The 21,668-nt window shown below is 42.9% G+C and overlaps 1 protein-coding gene across 2 annotated transcripts in view; it reads right to left on the reverse strand.

The window, feature by feature from the left end:
• Positions 1–851: 851 nt before the first annotated feature.
• The window catches only part of CERK (ceramide kinase), a 187,678-nt gene continuing 166,861 nt past the window's right edge, over positions 852–21,668 (reverse strand). For both annotated transcript variants that reach the window (XM_082254763.1, XM_082254762.1), the window contains 3 exons: positions 8,849–9,057; positions 6,995–7,212; positions 852–1,287 (listed from right to left, as the gene is read on the reverse strand). In XM_082254763.1, the coding sequence (XP_082110889.1) occupies positions 1,203–1,287; positions 6,995–7,212; positions 8,849–9,057 (512 nt within the window). In that variant the 3' untranslated portion in view covers positions 852–1,202. The remainder of the gene's footprint in view (positions 1,288–6,994; positions 7,213–8,848; positions 9,058–21,668) is intronic.

Raw genomic sequence — 21,668 nt, forward strand, 5'->3', positions numbered from 1 at the left:
TGCTTTGCGCAAAACATTTTTTTAAATATTAGAACTTGCCTGAAAAATCTTTATCTAGAACAGCAGCAGGGATTTATCATTAATGATTTGTTAAGATTATGAAACACAATTCTTGTGCCAATCTTTTCCTAGAACAAACAAATGGTATAATTCTCGAGTAACAAGAGTTAGCATAATACAGAGAAACATAAAGAAGGTTCTATGCATTAAGATAAAAAGCCTTCTGTGTGCAGCAGCCCCTCTAATACTCACCCGAGGTCCCTCTAGATCCAGCGATGTTGCAGGAGTGTCTCAGCTGCCCAGGACTTCCCTCCTCATTGGCTGAGTCAGCCAATTATGAGTGAAAGGGGGTGGGGCCAGGCCACGGCTCCAATGCCCCCATAGCAAGCTGCTTGCTGTGGGGGCACTTAACTGGAAGGAGGGGGCCAGGAGCAGTGAAGAGAGACCCGAGAAGAGGAGGATCAGGACTGCTCTGTGCAAAATCATTACACAGAGCAGGTAAGTATGACATGTCTTAAAGTAAAAAAAAAAAAAACAAAAAACTTTACAATCCAATCACTTTTAGAAAAAAAAAGATATTTATGGAATCAAAGAACAACCATTCTCACCAACATGACAGAAATGACCATTTGCAACTGCTGTTTGGTCTACTGTCATTTTCAGTCCCAGGACAGAGATCTAAGAAATTTAGCCTCATCTGCTTAATCTAGATCTAAGGGACTGAAATCCCAGCTATTTTGAAATACCACTGCAAATGTGGTGTATGATTTTTAATTTCAACAAAATGCACCTCAGCCTATTATTTTATTATTCTAGATCACTGTATAACTACTTCTAAAAGAAGCATACAATTAATTAGATGTTATGAGCGCTGGCTAAAATATGTTCTAGGTGGCGACAGAAACACATATAGTTTGCCTTGAAACTATAGAACACCAAGAGGAGTAGTAACACTCAAACAAACAAAAAAACAAACAAACTGCAAAGCCTAGTAAGAAAAATCTTTCAGTTTACAAAAATGTCTTCAAAAGTAACAATTCTGATGTTCAATAAATCACGATAAATTACAGCAACATTAAACTTAAAATATTAGTAGATATTTGTCTTCATATTTCACAATAGTTTCTTCAAGCTGGATTACATCTAATCTGTTAAATAAATAAACTAGGAACACCACAAAGACTGAAAAAACAAGTCCACTATTAAACACGGCTTGGGTTTTCATCACCTTCTTTATGGGAATCCTCAATGCCTCGTGCAAACAGTCTAATAAGTTGACAGTGGACCCTGGAAACCAAAGAGAAAAGAAAACAAATTGTATTTGCATATGTAATTTACAAATACATAATAAAAAGTTAAACCTTGTTTACTGGACCCTCAGGACTTCTCCTATTCCTTCCCTTTCCTTTTAGGATGCGGTTTCTCGGACACTCTTATCTTGTAAGTTTGGACTCTCACCGCCTAGTAGGCACTATTGTTTGACGTATACGGTCAGTCAATAAACATGCAGCTGTCTTGACTTTGGATCATGGGTTTGTAAGTGAGCTTGCATTTCTTCCGCTGACAATCTCTAAACTATGTGACTGTCCTTTACGCTGACGTGATGTCCATACCTTCTGTACTCGGTAAACCGTGTGTTACACAGAATTAATAAAAATATTAAAGAAAAATTAAACATTGCTTCTTGAACATACCAGCTGTGCAATGTAAACACCCAAATTCTTTAACCATACGCATACTACAAGAAATTCTAATTAAGTCATAAAATGAGTAAAGAGAGTCTTTATGTATAAATGAAGACAATTGCACGTTTATAGAAAATTAATGTAGCCCAAGATCTAGAGTCACATGACTATATGGGATGGTCCCATGTTTCATCATTTCTTACACATTACCTTCTTGTGCAAGTCTTCAGGGAATAATTTAAGGAAATCAAATTTAGTGGAGTAACGAACATGGTCAACTATTTAGCATTATGAAACAAAATAACCAATAAACCATCAAGGTTTATTTCAAACCAACTGATCGCAATAGCTACCTTCCCATGTATAGTGGGCATCACCCTCTATGGGTGAGGAGTATCCCAAAGGGACAATTCATGTGCATTAGGAGGTATAGCACCTCCTACTCTGATTTTAAGTCACAATTGAAAATAAATAAAAACAGGGTTTATTGAAAAGGGATATAGAGCCAACCATTTGTATGAAGTCTTTCAAGGGGTCAGCCAAATATCTCAGGAGATGCATTTGGTTGATAAAGAAAAATTGAATGATGGAAAGCACGAATGGGGATTAGTAATTATCATTCTCAATATGGAGGGGTGGAAGCTATCTTTACGAGGCATTAGAAAATATTCAGTATGGATAAAACCCCTAATCGGAGTGATACGATTTTCATCTATAGAAAGGTTCCCCCTTTTGGTGACAAGGTGGTTAAAAAAGTACTTGATCCACATGTAAGACCCCAAATGTTTTGGGACAAAGCAGGCTTCTATGCCTGTGGGAAAAGTAAATATACGCACACCGGGGGGTTAGCCAGGTTCAAGACAGCCAATGGCAGAGAATTCGAGATAAGCGAGTTGGTTTTCTGCAATTCCACTCATGTAGTACATGTCCTAAAATAGCCATGCGGGCTAATGTATAGGAGAGCGTATTTCTGAACATATACAAAATATCTGTATTGGATTTAAGGACCACAGTGTCTCTTTACATTTTAGACGAAAACACAGAAGGGATTCCTCAGGACTTAAATTTTGGGGGATTGATAAAAATCATCAAGTTTGGAGAGGGGCAAATGGGGTAAGGGAACTATCCAAATGTGTAGCCAAATGGATTTGACTGACACTTTAACCACTTAAGCCCTGGAAGATTTTACCCCCTTCCTGACCAGGCCCTATTTTGCGATTCGGCACTGCGTGACTTTAATGGACAATTGTGCAGTCGTGCGACGCTGTACCTAAACAAATTTGTCGTCCTTTTTTTCCCACAAACAGAGCTTTCTTTTGGTGGTATTTGATCACCTGTGCAATTTTTTGATCATGCGCTACAAACAAAAAAAGAGCGCCAATTTTACATAAATAACAATATTTTTCACATTTTTTATATGAAATTCCCAAATAAATGTAAAAATCTAAATTTTTTAACATTTTTGGCCAATTTGTTTTCTGCTACATATGTTTGGTAAAAAAAAAAAAAAAAAAATGCAATAACCGTATTTTGATTGGTTTGCGCAAAAGTTATTGCGTTTACTAAGGGAAAGAGTTTTGTAATTTTTTTTTTTTTTTTTTTTAACGAGTAATGGCGGTGATCTGCAATTTTTTTTGTGGGACTGCGACATTGCGGGGGACAGATCGGACCCTTGACTGACATTTTTGACACTTTTGGGGGTACCAGTGACATTACTACAGTAATCAGTGCTATACATATGCACTGTTACTGTAAATATGACACTGGCAGGGAAGGGGTTAACTTTATTAGAGATGCAGTAGCTAAGTGTGTCCCTAGGGGCATGCTTCTTACTGTGCAGGGATGTGGCTTTTCATGTAACAGCAGAGATCTACGATCCTACATAGCAGGACCGTATGATCTCTGCTGTTACAAAAAGGGAGAATCACAGGCGGCTTTGTTTACATTAGCCGCCTGCCTTTCTCCCTCTGTAACTGACAATCACGAGTGATCCACCGGTCACTCGCGCAAAGGTGTCCGTGAACAAGCGGGGGCGGGAACGTGTACGTCACTCGCCTGTGAGCCTATTGGCTCACAGACGAGTGATGTACCCATATGTCACTTTGCCTGCACGGGGCTGACCGCCGCAGTATATGTACTTGCGGCGGTCGGCAAGCGGTTAAGCCCTAAGGGAATGAATATTGAATTGAATTTGAATGACTTTATAGATGATTAATAATATTTGCTTTGATTTTAAGCTCCACTGCTGTTTTCGGTTATGTATATGTTTTTTTTTTTAACAAACATTTATAAAAAAAGAAAAAAATTGGATCATCAATACCCAAAATATGATTTTATGTTTTGTATGGTTTAGGTTTAAAATTTTTATTGTCGATTGTATCGAAAAATATGAGGAGGAGGTTGTGTATACCACCTCACGCCTACACTCTGTCTAGTTACATGCGGGAGCTGTGAGACATGCGGTGAGGCTGTGCAAGATCCTATCATTTAATGTGATCCACAGGGGTGGACCAGATATAGTTTCAATGCTACATACAATTAATGAGACCATATATGATCAGATTTTTTAGGATCGATCGGATCATGTCGAGGTCCACTGAATGCGTGGCAGCTTATAAACAATAATGAGCTGACCGTGGTGATGACTGGCTTGAGGGAGGCATTGTGAGCATTTGGGGTTAATACCTCAGATTGCTATTAGATAAATAGAAGAGGCCATGCCCGCTGACAGAATCGTGATGACGAAATGCGTCTGGGCATGACCACGCGGCTTCTTGGACTGCGAGCAGCTCGGAACTCTACCCGGGAATACCAATGATCTAGGGACACCGGGGAGCGGTGATTGAGAACGTTCAGGCTGAGCAGTATTTGTTGACATCATCAATGCTGTGTTTTATAATAATTTTTGTAAGTGCATTTTAAAAAGGGGGGGGGGGTGTATTTTGAATACATTTCGTAAAGGGATTACGCTATGGAGTTTGTCTCTTATGGCATGAGAGAGATTGTGATGGGCTTAAACAATAATCCCAAAAAGTAAAAGTGATATCAGCGATTCATCTCTATAATGCACGCATGATGTGCAATACCAAAATAAATAAATATAGTGCAAATAGTCAGTAAATTATATTAAAAAGTCCCAAACTGGATTCATTTTACGATCCTAAACCGTGGAAGGTGGAAGTGATATCAGCATTCCATCTCCATAACAGTGTGAATTCCTAAGTGCTCAAAAGAACCAGCCACCAGCTCCAAGTGAATTCAGCAATCACTGGAATTTATAAATGCCATTACAGCAGCATTATTGCCTGTACAAATCTAATGGGAGTCTGTGCAGAATCTTGCATTCAGTGGCACCCTCAGATGTACTCCAGCTAGAGCAAACAAAGCTTTTTGATTTAGGATTATTGTGAAATGAATCCAGTGTAGGACTTTTTAATATTATTTACTGACTATCTGAATTATATTTATTTTTGTGTCACACATCATTCGTGCATTATGAAGATGGATTGCTGATACCATTTTTACTTTTTAGGACCACTGTTCAGCCACTTGATTACTTTTACAGGTGGCAGGAGGGGACGCCCCTCTGTGTTGCTATGGATTTAGGTGATTTTATAGCATATGTATTTGTTAGTTAGTATAGCATAGTGAGATTTTTGAGGCCATGTGTTTTAAAGATCTAAGGCTCCATCCTATTGATATGCAAAATAAACCAGTCAGACTAGTTTATGGGCTAAGCAGATGAAGCTCTTTGCAGGATATGATGCAACAGGAAGTAAGGGGTGGAGATTAGGTTTTGACAGAAGCATGTGGTCGGACAAAACAGTTGGGTTTTTGGAAGACAAAAAAGCAAGACATGGCTGCTTCAAGCTGGGGAACTTGGGAGACGTTTTGAGTTGGACTGAGAAAAGAACCATGAGATGACTCCATCAATGGAAGTTTAGTAACTGTTCAGTTTACTTTTGGCATAGGCATATATTTATTACATGCTTATTTTGCTAAAAAGGATAATTGGCTTGTGCATGTTGTAGGCATATTTCGTGCAGCTTTTCTGTTTAGTAAAGCAACAACACCACAGAAGTCTTCCTTGGTTTTACTGCAAAGTAACCTTAATAAATAGACACAAGCAAAGCACCCCCACTCTCCGATGCTTCTCTGGCCTCTCCCGTTCGATCGGGAAGCCAGAGAATGAAACCGCTGGTGGCGGTGGTTTACTATAGAGCTGGCCAAGGACCAGATGGTCCCCGGCAATCTCTATGACTCTCAGAGGCCGGAAGCGAGGTGACTTCCGGCGCTGGCAGATTTAACACTGATGTTTTCTTTTTGTTGCAAAGGCTAAAATAGATTTTTTTTTATGATCTCAGGCTTTCCAGCATGGAGGAGAGGTCTGGGGACGTCTAGACCCCAGATCTCTCCATAAAGGGGACCGGCCATGTCCTTTTCCTATTACAAGGGAGGTTTACATTCCTTGTGATAGAAAAAAAAAGTGATAAAAAAAAAATGTAAGGGAAGGTGTAAAAAAAAAAAATTCAAATAAAATAAAAAAAAAATAAAAAATGGTTTTAAAGCACCCCAATCCCTTCATGCTCGTACGAAGAAGTGAATGCATATGTAGGTCGCACCTGCATATGTTAACAGCATTCAAACCACACATGTGAGGTATCGGCACAAATATTAAAGCGTTAGCAATAATTATAGCCCAAGACCTCCTCTGTGACTCTAAACTGGTAACTGGCAAATTTTTAAAGCGTTGCCTATGGAGATTTTTAGGTACCGTAGTTTGTCGTGATATGTTTGGTATCCATGTACTCTGCATAATATAATTTTTAACATTATACAAAAAATTGGGCTAACTTTAGTGTTTATTTTTTTTAAATTCATAAAAGTGTTTAAAAAAAAAAAAAAAAAAAAAAGCTTTTAAAAAAATCGATGCACAAATACTGTGTGACAAACAATTGCAATGGCCTCCATTTTATCCCCTATGGTCTCTGCTAAATAAATCTATAATGTTTGGTGGTTCTAAGTAATTTTATAGTAAATAAAAACACAGATTTTTACATGTGGTAGAGGAATGTCAGAATTGGCCCTGATGGCAAGTGGTTAATTTTGGCGCTACACATTATGTGTGCATATCACACACTTTGCAACAGATTACTTTACTAAAAATGTGGGATGTAAGACCAATGAAAATGTGCCAAAACACAACTGAAAACTTGACAACAGCTATAAGACCCATGGCATAAATCTAAGTTTATGTTGTAAATGCAGACAGACTGTAGAAAAGTATTATTTTAACATTTATCCTGTACCTCATTTCAATGGCAGTCTGTTCAAGGGTTTCCCCATCACAATTCCAGACACTGTTCACCTGACTGCAGCCACATGATGGATGATCTGTACAGATCTGAGGAAAGTTCTTTTTTCCAGTGTTTCCCATATCAGTGCTTTCAGAATCATTTTCTTCAGGATGTTTTGGAGTAAACTGAAAAGTCTTTATCCGAAACACATCAACAAATGGAAAGTCAAACTAAGAAAAAAAGAGAAGAAAAAAAAAAAAAAGAAAAAGGCAAGAACACGTTTATGTTAACTTTTAAAGACTACATAAACCTACAGTAAAACTAATCCTAAGAACACCAAATAAGGAAAAACAGATCTATGTGTAATGCATATGTATCAGAATATTTTTTTTTTTTTTTCAAACTCAAAATGAGCCATACAATAAAAAAAAAAAAAAAAAAAAAATTAAGTCCATGCGTCTATTCTTCCTCTTACACGTTAATCTCTTAGGGGGTTAGAGAATCCCAGTTCCTTTCACAGCAATTTTATACGGGTTTCAAAACACTATTTTGATTTCCTTAAACCCCTTCCCACAAACCGACGTACCAGTACGTCGGCTTAAAGAAGTGGTTGTGCCGGGTGATGTCCGCAGCTAGAGGCATCACCCCAGTCAGTACCTTTTTGTCAGGGCCAGCGGTTGGCTTTCTAATAACATTGGATGCGGCTCAGTAGTTGCTCGGCCATTATCACAGAGAGCGGGGGCAGCTGCTCTGCCCGTCCACCAGCTGGTCAGAGTCCCGAACAAAGCCAGATGTGGCTTTTATTGGGTCTCTGATGAAGTAACCCGTAAGCTACGTCACAACGTCACTTACTCGGCTGTCAATTGCGTCGATTTTAAAAAAAATGTCAGTATTCAAAAATGCAGATTTTGGCTTTTTGAATACTTTTAGGTGCAAAAGGAGGGATTTAGGGTCTTTTAGATCCCAGATCCCTCCATAAAGAGTACCTGTCACTGCCCATTACTGTTGCAAGGGATGTTTACATTCCTTGTGAGAGCAATAAAAGTGATCAGATTTTTTTTTTTTTTGAAGGAACAGTGAAAACAAAAAATAAAATAAATAGGGGAAAAAAAAAAAAAAAAGTGAAAGCGTGAAAGTCCCTGTGTGCTCACGTACCAAAGAAAACGCATACGTAAGTCGTGCCCGCAAATGTAAAACGGTGTTAAAATAACACCTGAAGTATCACCGCAATTGTCAGAGTGAGAGCAATAATTCTAGCAAAAGACCTCCTCTGTAACGCCATTCCGCGAGTGTTCACAATTTTAAAAACCTTAACATGTTAGGTATCTATTTACTTGGCGTGACATCATCTTTTACAACATACAAAAAAATTAAGCTAACTTCACTGTTTAGTTTTTTTTAATTCAGTGAAGTGTATTTTTTCCCCCAAAAAATTACGTTTGAAAGACCGCTGCGTAAATATCGTGTGACACAAAATATTGCAACGACCTCCATTTTATTCTCCAGAGTATTTACTTAAACTATATATATATATATATATATATACATATATATACACACACACACACACACACACACACATATACACACACAATGTTTGGGGGATCTAGGTAATTTTCTAGCAAAAAATACTGATTTTAACTTGTAATCAACAGGTGTCAGAAATTGGCTTGGTCCTGAAGTGGTAATCCAAAACCATTTGCCAAATAGTATTTTTACCTTTATAAATCCTAAACAGTCAGTATTAAGCCGCAGTACAGTTGGGCTCCATGGCAATTGTGCTGTTTGCCATTTCTTTTTTTTGATTAGAGTTAGGCTTTTTATACTCTCCCAAACATAACATTCAAGATGCCTAATTTACTTTACCTGATCACTATTGCTTTTTGTGTGTCTGATAAGGTGCCGTAGGAAATTTAACCTTGAGCATTTACGGACTAAAATCAGATCTGCAGTCCCATCTGCCAAGTGAGCTGCTGGTGAGAGACCTTTTGGGCTGCGAGGACAGGCACAGCTCATGACGGCCACGTTAATTGCCATGAATTTTCCCTTGACAGTTTTCCAGTTCTCCTCTTGTTCTAAAGAACAGAAAAGGATAAAATGTAAATAAAGCATTAGACATTAGTTGTGATAATAATATGTACAGATGGGCACCATGTCTGTTGGTGACAATCACGTGGTTTTACCATCCCATCATCCAAAGTGAAAGAGTCCTTGATTCACATTTGTGTGTCTGTGTGCTGTATGTAGGGCTACTTTCACACTGATCTGCTGCAAAATTCACTGCGCTTGCGGTACGGTTGTTTTTAAGAAACATGCGTTTCGAAAAACTGCACCAAAAACGCATCACAGGTGCATTTTTGCCGTGTTTTCCACTGCTCTCAATGGAAAGGACCATTTTTGGTGCGTTTTTTTTTAACTCCCCAAACATGCTCCAAAAATGCTGCAAGCAGGATTTTTTTTTTCATCGCAATGGAAGCGCACCGGCCCAGTGTGAACACATTCATTGAGTTTAATAGGGAAATATTTTTCTTGAGCTTTTCAGACTTTTCTTTTCACACAAAAGCACTTGAAAAACTCATCAGCTTTCACCCTATTTACCAAGCTAAATTAATATTTATTCTTTACTAAAATAAAATTAACCTCAATATGCCACAAATAAATTAACTCCAAAGCCTTAGGCTGCTTTTCACTGCACTGTTGAAAAATACATGTCAAAAACGTCTTCGTATTTGACTCAAACACACAAAAAAAATGCAACGGCAGTTCATTTCAATGGGGAGCTGTTTTTTTGGTGTGGTTTTAAAAAGCTCACCAAAAATGCAGAAAGCAGGACTTTTAAAAGCACAAATGAAGTGCAACTGACCAGTGTGAAGAGTTTCATAGGATTTAAAAGAATGCAATTTTCATGCATTTTTTTCTGTTTATGTAAGATTCACCAGTGAAACTATGTTGGCATAGCCTATGTGGTGATAAACATACAGCAGGTAAAATAAGTATTGGACACGTCACCATATTTCTAAAGGTGCTATTGAGATAAAATTTTCACCACGTCAGTATCAACCAATGCAATTCAAACAAAGAAACCAAAATAGAAAAGTTCAGAAATGAAGTTATGTGTAATAAAATGGAATGACACGGGAAAAAGTATTGAACATGTTAACTGAAATTGTAGTACTTCGTACAAAATCCTCTGTTGGCAATGACCGCTTTGACACGCCTCCTGTATGGAGAAACTAGTCACAAGCATTACTCGGGTGCCATTTTCTCCCATTCTTCCACAGTCTTCAAATTTTGAAGTTTCGGTGAGCCTCTTCTATGAACTCTGATCTTTAATTCTTTCCATAGATTTTCTATTGGATTCAAGTCAGATGATTGGCTGGGCTATTCTAGCAGCATTATTTTCTTTCTCGGAAACCAATTGGGAGTTTCCTTGGCTTTGTGTTTGGGATCATTGTCTTGTTGTCTTGATAAAATGTCCACCCTCGTTTCATTTTCATCAACCTGGTAAATGGCAGCAGATTTTTAGCAAGAATGTCTTGGTACATTTTTCCATTCATCCTTCAATGACATGAAGTTTGCCAGTACCATATGCTGGAAAACAGCCTCACACCATGCTCTTCTCTCCTCCAAACTCCACTGTTGGTATGGTGTTTTCGGGGTGATGTGCAGTGCCATTTGACCTCCAGACATAGCGTTTATTATGGCATCCAAAGAGTTAATTTTTGGTCATCTGACCAGACTATATTCTCCCAGTATTTCACAGGTGTCTCTAAATGTTGTGCAGCAAACTTTAAACAATCTTTAACATACTTTTTCTTCAGCAATGAAGTCTTGCATGGTGAGCATGCACACAGGCCATGGAGGTTGAGTGAGTTTTCTTTGAAACAAGTGTACCTGCCAATTTCAGGTCTTTCTGAAGCTCTCCACAAGTGGTCCTTGGCTTTTGGACAACTCTTCCGAAAATTATTTTCACTCCTCTGTTAGAAATCTTGCGAGGAGGACCTGGTTGTGGCTGGTTTATGGAGAAATAATGTTCTTTCCAGTTACGGATTATAGCCACAACAGTGCTCCCTGGAACATTCAGAAGTTAAGAAATCCTCCTGTAACCAATGCCATCAGTGTGTTTTGCAAAAATAAGGTTGTGAAGGTCTTGAGAGAGCTCTTTGCTTTTACCTATCATGAGATGTTTGTGCGACACCTTGGTAATAAGACCTCTTTTTATAGGTCATCAGTTAAGACTAAACCAGCTGATAATAATTTGCACTGACAAGGGGCAGGATTGCCTTCTAATTATTGATAGATTTCAGCTTGTGTCTTGGCTATCAATGCCTTTTGCAATGCCCTTTCTTCATGTGTTCAATACTTTTTTCCTGTGTCATTCCATTTTATTACACATAACTTAATCTCTGAACCTATTTGTTGTGGTTTCTTTGTATGGATTGCATTGGTTGTTACAGACTTGGTGAAAATTTGTTTTGGTTTCTCTGTATGAATTTCATGGGTTGTTACCGATATGTGGTGAAAATTTCATGTCAATAGCAATTTAGAAATAGATTTAACTAGAAAAATATTGATGCATTCAATACTTAATTTTACCAGCTGTATATGCATGGTGGATAGAGATCTTTGATTGAGAGACTGTTGGGGAATTATGCTCACGAGGAGGAGAATTACATGGGAAGGCATTTGTTTTATTTTTGGCCAAAACTTTACTATATGGGTTTTGGGCTTTACAATCTCTAATACTGATGATATTTGTCATTTATGAGCAATAATAAACCTCATTGGTTCTAGAGGCTCTTGTCCTGTGAAAAAAAAAAAGTGAAATTTATGTAGTTTCATCTAAAGCACTGCCTTTCCTTTAAACACTTGTTTACCGCCCCACGTACATATACTGCGGGGCAGCAGCTCTTCTGCACGAAATAATGTACAGGTACGTGATTTCGCGCTTCCGGGTCTGTGGCGTGTCTGGCAGACCCAATGTCTGCTGGGACCCACTAATCATTCCCGAGAGAGGCAGATCGCCATTCTGTGACAAGGGAAGACCGAGATCCTGTGTTTCTGTTAAGCAGGAACATAGATCTCTGTCTTCCCACAGTTAAACCATCCCCCCACACAGTTAGAAAGTACTCTCTAGAGGTACATTTAACCCTTTGATCACCCCGTTAACCCCTTCCCTTCTAGTGTCATTAGTACAGCGACAGTTTTTTTTTACCAAAAATATGTAGCAGAATACATATTGGCCTAAATTGATGAAATTTAAATTTTTAACACCTGGAAGTGGAGAATAACTCAAAAGTCTAAATTAACTCTACTGTGCCCTGTGATATAGGATTACAATATTAGAAAAGTGAGAAGTAATAGAGGAGGATCTGGGATGGAGGTCATAAATCTAAAAGAAGGGTAAAAAGCCAGACAAGGTGTTTGTCTAACTGTTAAAGGCAAAATATGCTTGCAGTGGGAAAGGGGGCCATTTGGATTGCTTGTCAGAGGTAAATCAATGAAGAAAGCCTGGTGAGTGCACTTGTTAGATTGTATTAATCTCTTAACTCAGTTTCTCACCAGGGTTCTATGGATCCCTAGGGTTCCTCCAGAAATTGCTTCTATGAGCAATAAGCGATTTCTGCCTCTCAGAGGAGTAACCATGGACACCAAGGATCTTTTTAGCCATCTGTAAGGGGGGAGGGGGGGGGGGACTTCTTCCCAATGACCACAAATGTAGGGAGAAATCTTCACACTGACACACAGTTAAGCTGTAAATATAATAATTGGCAAGGGTTCCTTGAAACCAAAAAGTTATTTCAAGGGTTTCTGTATATTAAAAAGGTTTTGAAAGGCGGCCTTAACTTTGTACATCTAAACAAAGTCACATAGGATTTTGTGGCTCACAGCTTATCCCCATCATGTGCAAAGCAGCAAATTCAAATTCCTAGGTGAGAACGTCTCTCTGGCGCTTGCGCATGTGTAAGTTTGCCGCATGGCTCAGATAACAAGAGAGATTTTCAACATATCTGCACATGTGCTGGGCCCCAGGGCATCTGCGCACACACAGACTTATCAATGCATGTGCAAAGACTGCTACCAGGGAAGTCTGATCACTTTCCTGTCTTTGTGCAACCTCAATGCCCTGTTTCATTGGGCAACTGTGTGGCAAAGGAGGTTTAATGTTAATAAATGTAAAATTATGCACTTGGGGGCTAAAAATATGCATGCATCATACATACTAGGAGGAGAACAACTGGGGGAGTCGATAGTGGAGAAGGATCTGGGTGTTCTGGTAGATCAGATCATGCAATGCGAAGCTGCCATTTCCAAAGTGAGCAAAATCCTTTCTTGTATTGAGAGGTATGGACTCCAGAGAGATTTCATTTTGCCCCAGTACAAATGATTATTAAGACCTCATCTGCAATATGCAGTTCAGTTTTGGGCACCAGTTCTTATAAAGGATAAATCGGGGAACTGGAGAAAGTGCAGAGAAGGGCAACTAAACTGATAAGAGGAATGGAGGAGTGGAGGAGCTCAGCTATGAGGATAGATTCGTTTAACTGAATTTATTCTCTCTAGGGAAGAGGAGATTAACCACTAGCCGACTGCTCACAGTAATCCTACTGCGGCAGTGCGGCTCTCCTGGGTCCAGCGACGTAGACTTACGTCGCTGGAGTCCATATGTTTAGACACAGCGGGAGTTGGGCTGTGTTAACCCCTTCCCTGCCAGTGTCATTATTACAGTAACAGTGCATATTGTTAGCACTGATTACTGTAGTAATGTCACTGGTCCCCCTAAGTGTGTAAAAAATGTCAGTTAGGGGTCCGATCTGCCGGCCGCAATGTCGCAGTCCCACAAAAAAAAAAAATAAATAAAAAAAAAAAAGCAAAAATGACATAAATCTTTCCCGTAGTTAATAAACGCGATACCTTTTGCGCAAACCAATCAAAATACCCTTTTTGTAATTTTTTTTGCCAAAAATATGTAGCAGAAAACAAATTGGCCTAAAATGTTAAAAAATTTAGATTTTTTTTTTTTTTGGGAATGTTATATAGCAGAATGTTAAAAAACTGAATTTTTGTAAGATCTTACCTGTAAAATTGCCGCCACTTCATATTCATCACTAATGGGGTTATTGACCTTTGCTCCGCAGGAGTAGCTAGGCAACAAAAGAGTTAATATCAAAGCTTTTAGCATATCCCACCCCTAGGGGGTGGTCCCCTCAGTCAATACCTCCCTGCTTCCTGCATTCCCAACTCAGTTTCAGTAGCATAGCAGTAGAGTACATAAACAAACCCCAAAAGAGGGGCGGGGGCGGCGACTGTCGGAGGACTCAGAGAAAGGAATTTTACAGGTAAGATCTTACAAAAATTCAGTTTGCTCTTACATCCTCCCACAGTCGCCGCCACTTCATATTCATCACTAATGGGGACGTCCCATAGCAGTGTAGACATGAGGGGTGGGAAAAAAAGCAGCCGCGCCTAAAGCAACGCAGTACCCACATCAGAGAAAGGAACCTTATCAAAGTAAGAGAACCAACTGGGCAACAGGAAAAAAACGTGCTCAACAGGAGCAACAACCCAGGAAAACAAGCAACCTAGGGATAAAGACATCCCAAACAGCCAAGGACCCAAAACAAGGGGCCCTAAGGCACTGCCGCACTAAGAACTTTGCGGCCAAAGGAAGCATCCGCCGATGCCTGAACATCCACCTTGTAGAATTTTGAAAAGGTGTGAACTGACGACCAAGTCGCCGCCTTACACACCTGGGCCACAGAAGCCTGATGACGATAGGCCCAAGACGTACTCAGAGACCCGGTAGAGTGCGCCTTCACAGGGAAAGGGGGAACCTTCCCCTTCAAAGCATAGGCTTGCACAATGGTCTGTCTGATCCATTTGGCGATGGTCGCAGCTGATGCCGCCATGCTCTTCCGAGGACCCTCTGGAAGAACAAAAAGAGAATCCGACTTGCGAAAGGATTTTGTCGATGACAGGTAAACCCTGATCGCCCGAACAACATCCAAGGAATGCAAAGCCACCTTCCTTGGATGCTTAGGCTTCGCGCAAAGCGAAGGCAAGACAATGTCCTCATTGAGGTGAAATTCCGAGATCCTCTTCGGAAGAAAAGAAGGATTAGGTCGCAAGACCACCTTATCCAGGTGAATCACCAAGTAGGGAGAGCTGCAGGACAAAGCCGCCAGCTCCGATACCCTGCGAGCCGAAGTGATCGCCACCAAAAAGGCAACCTTCTTAGACAAGAGAGGCAATGAGATCTCCCTGATCTTCTCAAAGGGAGCATGTTGCAACACGGACAGAACAAGGTTCAAATCCCATGGAGGTAAAGGATTCCTCCGAGGAGGAGCCAAGTGACGCACCCCTTGAACAAAGGTGCTAACCAAGGAATTAGACGCCACAGGGCGTTGAAAAAGATCGGCCAGCGCAGAAATCTTACCCTTAATCGTGGCCAACGCCAAACGCTGGTCCACTCCAGCTTGGAGGAAAGCCAACACTCTCGATACCGAGTACGAGCGAGGGGAATACCCCCTGGACTCACACCAGGCAAAATACGCCTTCCAAGTACGGTAGTAAATCTTCCCCGAAGAGGCTTTTCTAGCCTTGATCAAAGTGAGAATGACCTCAGGGGAGAGACCCCTATCCTTCAGGACCTGGCTCTCAACAGCCAGGCCGTTAAAGCCAGCGACTGTAAAGCAGGATGGAATATCGGTCCTTGAGACAGGAGATCTTCTCGAAAAGGCAGACGCCACGGAGCGTCCACCGCCAGATTCACGAGGTCTGCGTACCAAGACCGGCGAGGCCAGTCCGGTGCCACCAGAATCACCGTGCGCGGTTCCGAGGCCAACCTGCGAAGGAACCTGGACAGCAGATGAATCGGTGGAAAGGCATACATCAGACGATACTGACTCCAGGACGTCACTAACGCGTCTGAGGCGTCTGCCCGAGGATCGCGCGTCCTTGCTACGAACCTTTCCACCTTGTTGTTTAGACGAGACGCGAACAGGTCCACATCTGGGGACCCCCACTTCGCGCACAGCATCTAAAAGACATCCGGGTGAAGGGACCATTCTCCCTGGTCCAGGGTCTGGCGACTCAGATAATCCGCCTGCCAGTTCTCCACTCCCGGAATGTGAACTGCCGTTATCGCCGGGACGTGCGTCTCGGCCCAAAACAGAATGTCGGCCACTTCCCGAGCCGCGCGGGCACTCCTGGTGCCCCCTTGGTGGTTGATGTAGGCCACCGCTGTGGCATTGTCCGTCTGCACCCGAACCGGACAGCCTTGAAGCCTGTCCGTCCAACGCCGAAGGCAGAGATGAATTGCTCGCAATTCCAGAATGTTGATCGGAAGGGAGGATTCCTCCCCCGACCAAGTTCCCTGGGCGGACAGAACGCCCAGGACACCACCCCAGCCCGACAGGCTGGCATCCGTGGTGATCACCATCCACGACAATGGACGAAAAGACTTGCCCCCCGACACCGCCGGGGACTGGAGCCACCACAAAAGACCCCTTCGGGTGAGGCGGCTCAACGAAATCCGCAGATCCAGAGATTGCGGACACCCGTCCCACTTGGCCAGGACCTCCGCCTGAAGATCCCGTGTGTGAAACTGGGCGAAGGGAATCGCCTCGAAGGCCGAGACCATCAATCCCAGACACCTCATACACGTCCGGAGGGACGAGCACTGATTGTCCCTGAGGGACCTGACTTCGTTCTGAAGTGTCCGGAGCTTGTCTTCCGGCAGGAAGACCTTCACTTGAACAGAGTCCAGTATCATTCCCAGGTAGGGAAGACGAACGGACGGACACAACGTTGACTTTGGGAAATTTATCGTCCAACCGAACTCCTGCAGAGTCTGCATAGTGATGGACAGGTCGTTCACCAGGCCCTGACTGGTCGCAGACCGAATCAAGATATCGTCCAGATACCCCAAGACAGAGATGCCCTGGGCTCTCAGCAAAGCCAGGACCGGCGCAAGCACCTTGGTGAAAACCCCCGGAGCCGAAGCGAGACCGAAGGGTAACGCCACAAATTGGTAGTGATCCTCCGCAATGGCGAATCAAAGGTACCTCTGGTGACCCTCGAAAAATTGGAATGTGAAGGTACGCATCCTTCAAAATCGATGGAGGCCATGAATTCCCCCGGAACCAGGGCAGCCACCACCGAGCGCAGGGATTCCATGCGAAATTTGCGAACCCGCACAAAGTGGTTCAAAGCTTTCAAGTCCAGAATCGGACGTACCTTGCCCTCCTTTCTGGGCACAGTGAACAGATTGGAATAGAACCCCCGAAATCTGTCCCGATGAGGCACCGGAACCACCACTCCCTGGGCCCGCAGGTCCCGCACCGCCAGGTGCAGATCCCGCAAGCGCTCCGGAGTCAGCTGAAGGTTGGAGGGGAAAAATCTGCCCGCCGGTCGAGAGAGAAACTCGATCTTGTAACCAGATCGAACGATTTCCTGAACCCACCTGTCCCGAACGCGGTCCAGCCAGGGTTGAAGAAAACCGAGCAAACGTCCCCCCACCCCAGAACTGGGTGAGGGCGTCCCTTCAGGCCGTATTGCTATGGGCAGCGGACCCGGACTGGCCGGACTTCTGCTTACCCGTCCACGGCTTCTTCTGGGAGTCTTGGCCCTTCTAGTGCGACCGAAAGGCACGAAAGGACCCCTGAGAGGGTCTAAACGAGGTATTCTTCTTACCGCGAACAAACTTATTCTTATGAGTTTGGGGCAAGAGAGTGCTCTTACCCCCAGAAATACCTTTTATCAGAGTATCCAAAGATTCGCCAAAAAGGCGAGATCCCGCGTAGGGCAAATTAGCTAAAGTCTTGCGAGAAGATTGGCCAACAGACCAACATTTCAGCCATATCAGGCGACGGTTCAATACCGCCACACTGGAGAGGCGTGCAGCCAAAGGGACTAAATCCAGGTCCGCATCACACAAATACATGACACCCTGATGAATCTGATCCACCATAACCAAAGTTGTCGGCGGGGCAGAGTCAGCCACCAGGGTGCGCCTGAGCACCTGCGTCCAATCCGCAATAGCCTGGGCTGCCATAATGGAAGCAAAAATAGGCTTTAGCATAGAGCCAGCAACCGTATAAGAATGACGGGCCAGAGACTCCAATCTCCTGTCCGTCGGGTCCCGGAACACCGGGGTATCCTCAGCAGGGATCGCAGTTGATTTATTCAAAATCGCTACCGCGTGATCCACCTGAGGCGGCACACACCAACGCTCATCAGTGGCGGGTGTAAATGGATAACGCAGCTTGAACCTACTCAGCACAGCAAAAGGCTTTTTTAAATTGCGCCATTGCTCATCCACCGCGCGCTGAAATTCCGTAGAGCAAGGAAAAACCTGCGACGTTTTGAGTTTCCTTTGCGTCCCATAAGAGGACATCAAAACAGGAGGACATGGTTCATCCTGCAAATGCAGCGTTTGCTTGATAGAAGCAACCAACTCATCCATGAGTACAAGCTCTTCAGACGAGCCAGGGGGAGAATTATCAACCCCTCCAACCTCAGCCTCCCCCTCAGACCCCACAAGGTCCAGAGATGAGTGAGACCCTGAGAAGGGCACTCCAGCCATAGCAGCCCCATCGCCCTCTGAATCAGAGGAAATAGACACCCTGGGCCGTTTTGTGGATCGATCAGCCACCAGCATCTGCACCTGAGCAGCCAAATTTGCCACAATAGTAGCCAGATCAGCCCCCTCGGGGGAAGCAGCAGCCCCTTGGCCCCCCACCAAGGCGGGAGGAAACTTGCAATCCTGAGAATCCATGCCCCAGTAGTATTATGAAAAAAGGAGTACTGCCCCTTTAAGATCGCGGCGAGCGAAGCCCACCGCACCCACTGAATACACTGACCCCCACAGGGATAAGCACACTGGGCAAGGAATACAGGAAAATGGAAAGGGAAAAACCTGGAGAGATCACACAGGCTGCTGCCACCGATCGCTGTCCCAGAGCAAAAGGAAGTGATGCATAACTGACCGCCCCTGTAAAGCCTATGGAAGGCTACACAAACATGGCCGCACGGCTGAGGATTTCATAGGCAAACAGAAAATGGCGCCGACATGTGGCCTGATCGATCGTCGCCAAAATGGCGGCGTTTGGCGCCAAAACGCCGCGCCTTACCACACAGGACCGGCCACCAAAATTCTGCCGCAAAAAAATGGCGGATCGCCGCAGCGATCACCGCACAGCATGTCCAAACCCAGCCTGCTTCATGTATGCACTCAGCAGAGCAGGAGAGCCCCCCCCTCGCAGCCCACACACAGGCAGTAATTCCACACAGGAACTGACAGGGAGCTCAGCAGCCACACAGACATGCAGGGTCACACAGTCCCAGACTGACACCCAATAGACAGGTCCCCACATAGAGATAGACTTACCGGTCCGGATGGCGTGGGGAGCCTGCTCCAGCGACCAAACTGCTGTACTGAGGACAGGGAGTGTCGCAGCCGTGACGCAGTGCAACTGCGGTGCGAAACCGCAATGGCGTCCAGTGAGGTAGCCACCTCACAGATAGCATCCCTGCAGCGAACAGGGATGGGTCGTTCAATGTGCCAGGGAAACCTGTGCTGAACGCTCGATGGCAGGCTTGGAAGCCCCTGGCCCTGAGCCCTGGGATCCAGGGTGGCCAGTCCGAGACCCAGCTCCGCACGATCATCTTCATCAGAAGAAGCTAACTAATGCTGAAAAGAAACAGCTAAGTAAAAGAAAGAGAAAAAAACTCCAAATAAAATCAAAAAAGAGAAAAGAAGCTGAGACTGAGAGCCCCAGCACAGGAACAGCCAGCCTACTCCTAAGCTAGGCATTAGAAACTGAGTCGGGAATGCAGGAAGCAGGGAGGTATTGACTGAGGGGACCACCCCCTAGGGGTGGGATATGCTAAAAGCTTTGATATTAACTATTTTGTTGCCTAGCTACTCCTGCGGAGCAAAGATCAATAACCCCATTAGTGATGAATATGAAGTGGCGGCGACTGTCGGAGGACGTAAGAGAAATTGTTTTTTTTTTTAAATTGTTGCTCTTTTTTTGTTTATTGTGCAAAAAATAAATCGCACAGGTGATCAAATACCACCAAAAGAAAGCTCTATTTGTAGGAAATAAAGGACGTAAATGTCATTTGGGTTCAGCGTCGCACGACCGCACAATTTTCCATTAAAATAACAGTGCTGAATCACAAAATAGGGCCTGGTCAGGAAGGGGGTCAAATCTTCCGGTCTTAAAGTGGTTAAGGGGGATATGATCAACATATATTAATACAGAAGTGGTCCATATAGTGAACTTTGTATTGGGTTTTTTTTTACTTTAAGTTCATCATAGAAGAAAAGGGGGCATTCTTTACGTCTGGAGGAAAAGAGATTGCATCTGCAAATACAGAAGGCTTCTTTACAGTAAGAGCTGTGAAAATGTGGAATAGACTCCCTGAAGAGCTGGTTCTAGCCAGCTCAGTGGATTGTTTTAAGAAAGGCCTGAATTCTTTCAGAGATACACCTAATATAACACATAATATAACTGGATACTAAAATGTATGGGTAACATTGCTCCAGGTAATATCCAATTGCCTCTAGGGGGTTAGGAAGGAATTTTTTCCCTGCCGGAGCAAGTTGGATCACGCTTTGTTTTATTTTTTTCTGTCTTCCTCTGGATCAACTGTGGGCATAAAAGATTATATATGTGTGTATGTATATGTATGTATATATATATATATATATATATATATATATATATATATATATATATATATATATATATAGTGTGTGTATGCCAGTCTAACTATGTGTGACAAATCTTCTGTGACTGTGCAGATGTGCCAACGGGCTCTGCTAGCACCTGAAGGCTGGGCAGAGCACATGGGTACATCTGAACATGCATAATAATGGTGGTGCCCAAGGGGGTGGAGCCATCAGGGAGGCGGACTTTGCTTCTAGCTAAGTTTCACTTTAAGCACGGTTACAGGATGCATTTTGTGAGTGGATAAGCTCTCAGGGCTGTGGTAAAATTTGTATTTTTGTACAGCTCAGCTAAATACATACGAGTGCATCAAAACAAAAGATTTGCAATGTTTTAGTTTTTCTTTCAAAGCAGCCACAACCTGAGTGGAAAGGCCTATCCCCTGCCAATAGCTAAACAATAGGACCCTTGCTTTCTGTGGAGAAGCAGTGGTCTCATTGCAGAGGCCCCACAGCTAATCAGCAGGGGACATGCTGGTCCACTGCAAAGAGATTACAGCTTCTCCAGAAAGCCAGGGCCCATTCTGCAGTAAGCTGGTAGCACACAGGTTTTTCCACTCAAGCTGTGCCCGATTAAAAAAAAAAAAACAACTTAAGACTTTACACAACTTTTGTTTTGAACCACTTGGAATGTAGTTAATTTAAACTGTCAGTTAAAGCTCAGTTGGGCTTTAACAAACCAGGTAGCTTAGCAGTACATTGGGCTACATTTTTTTGTGCATTGAATATGTTATTTTCCCAATAATACACTAAATAGCAAACATTTTCAATGGACTTCTTATTTAGGATACTGCCTCTTTTTAGAATACATGCTGTAATTATTTCAGTAGAGCCAGCTACTGCATTGACATATGCCTAAGCGCTAATTAACTTCCTTATTGAAGCACTGAAACAAAGTAATCACTACAGTGAAATAAATAGGTTTCTGGTTACTTTCTGCTTACCTAA

This window comes from Pelophylax lessonae (genome assembly GCF_965119305.1).
Source record: "Pelophylax lessonae genome assembly, chromosome: 4".
Lineage (NCBI taxonomy): Eukaryota > Metazoa > Chordata > Amphibia > Anura > Ranidae > Pelophylax > Pelophylax lessonae.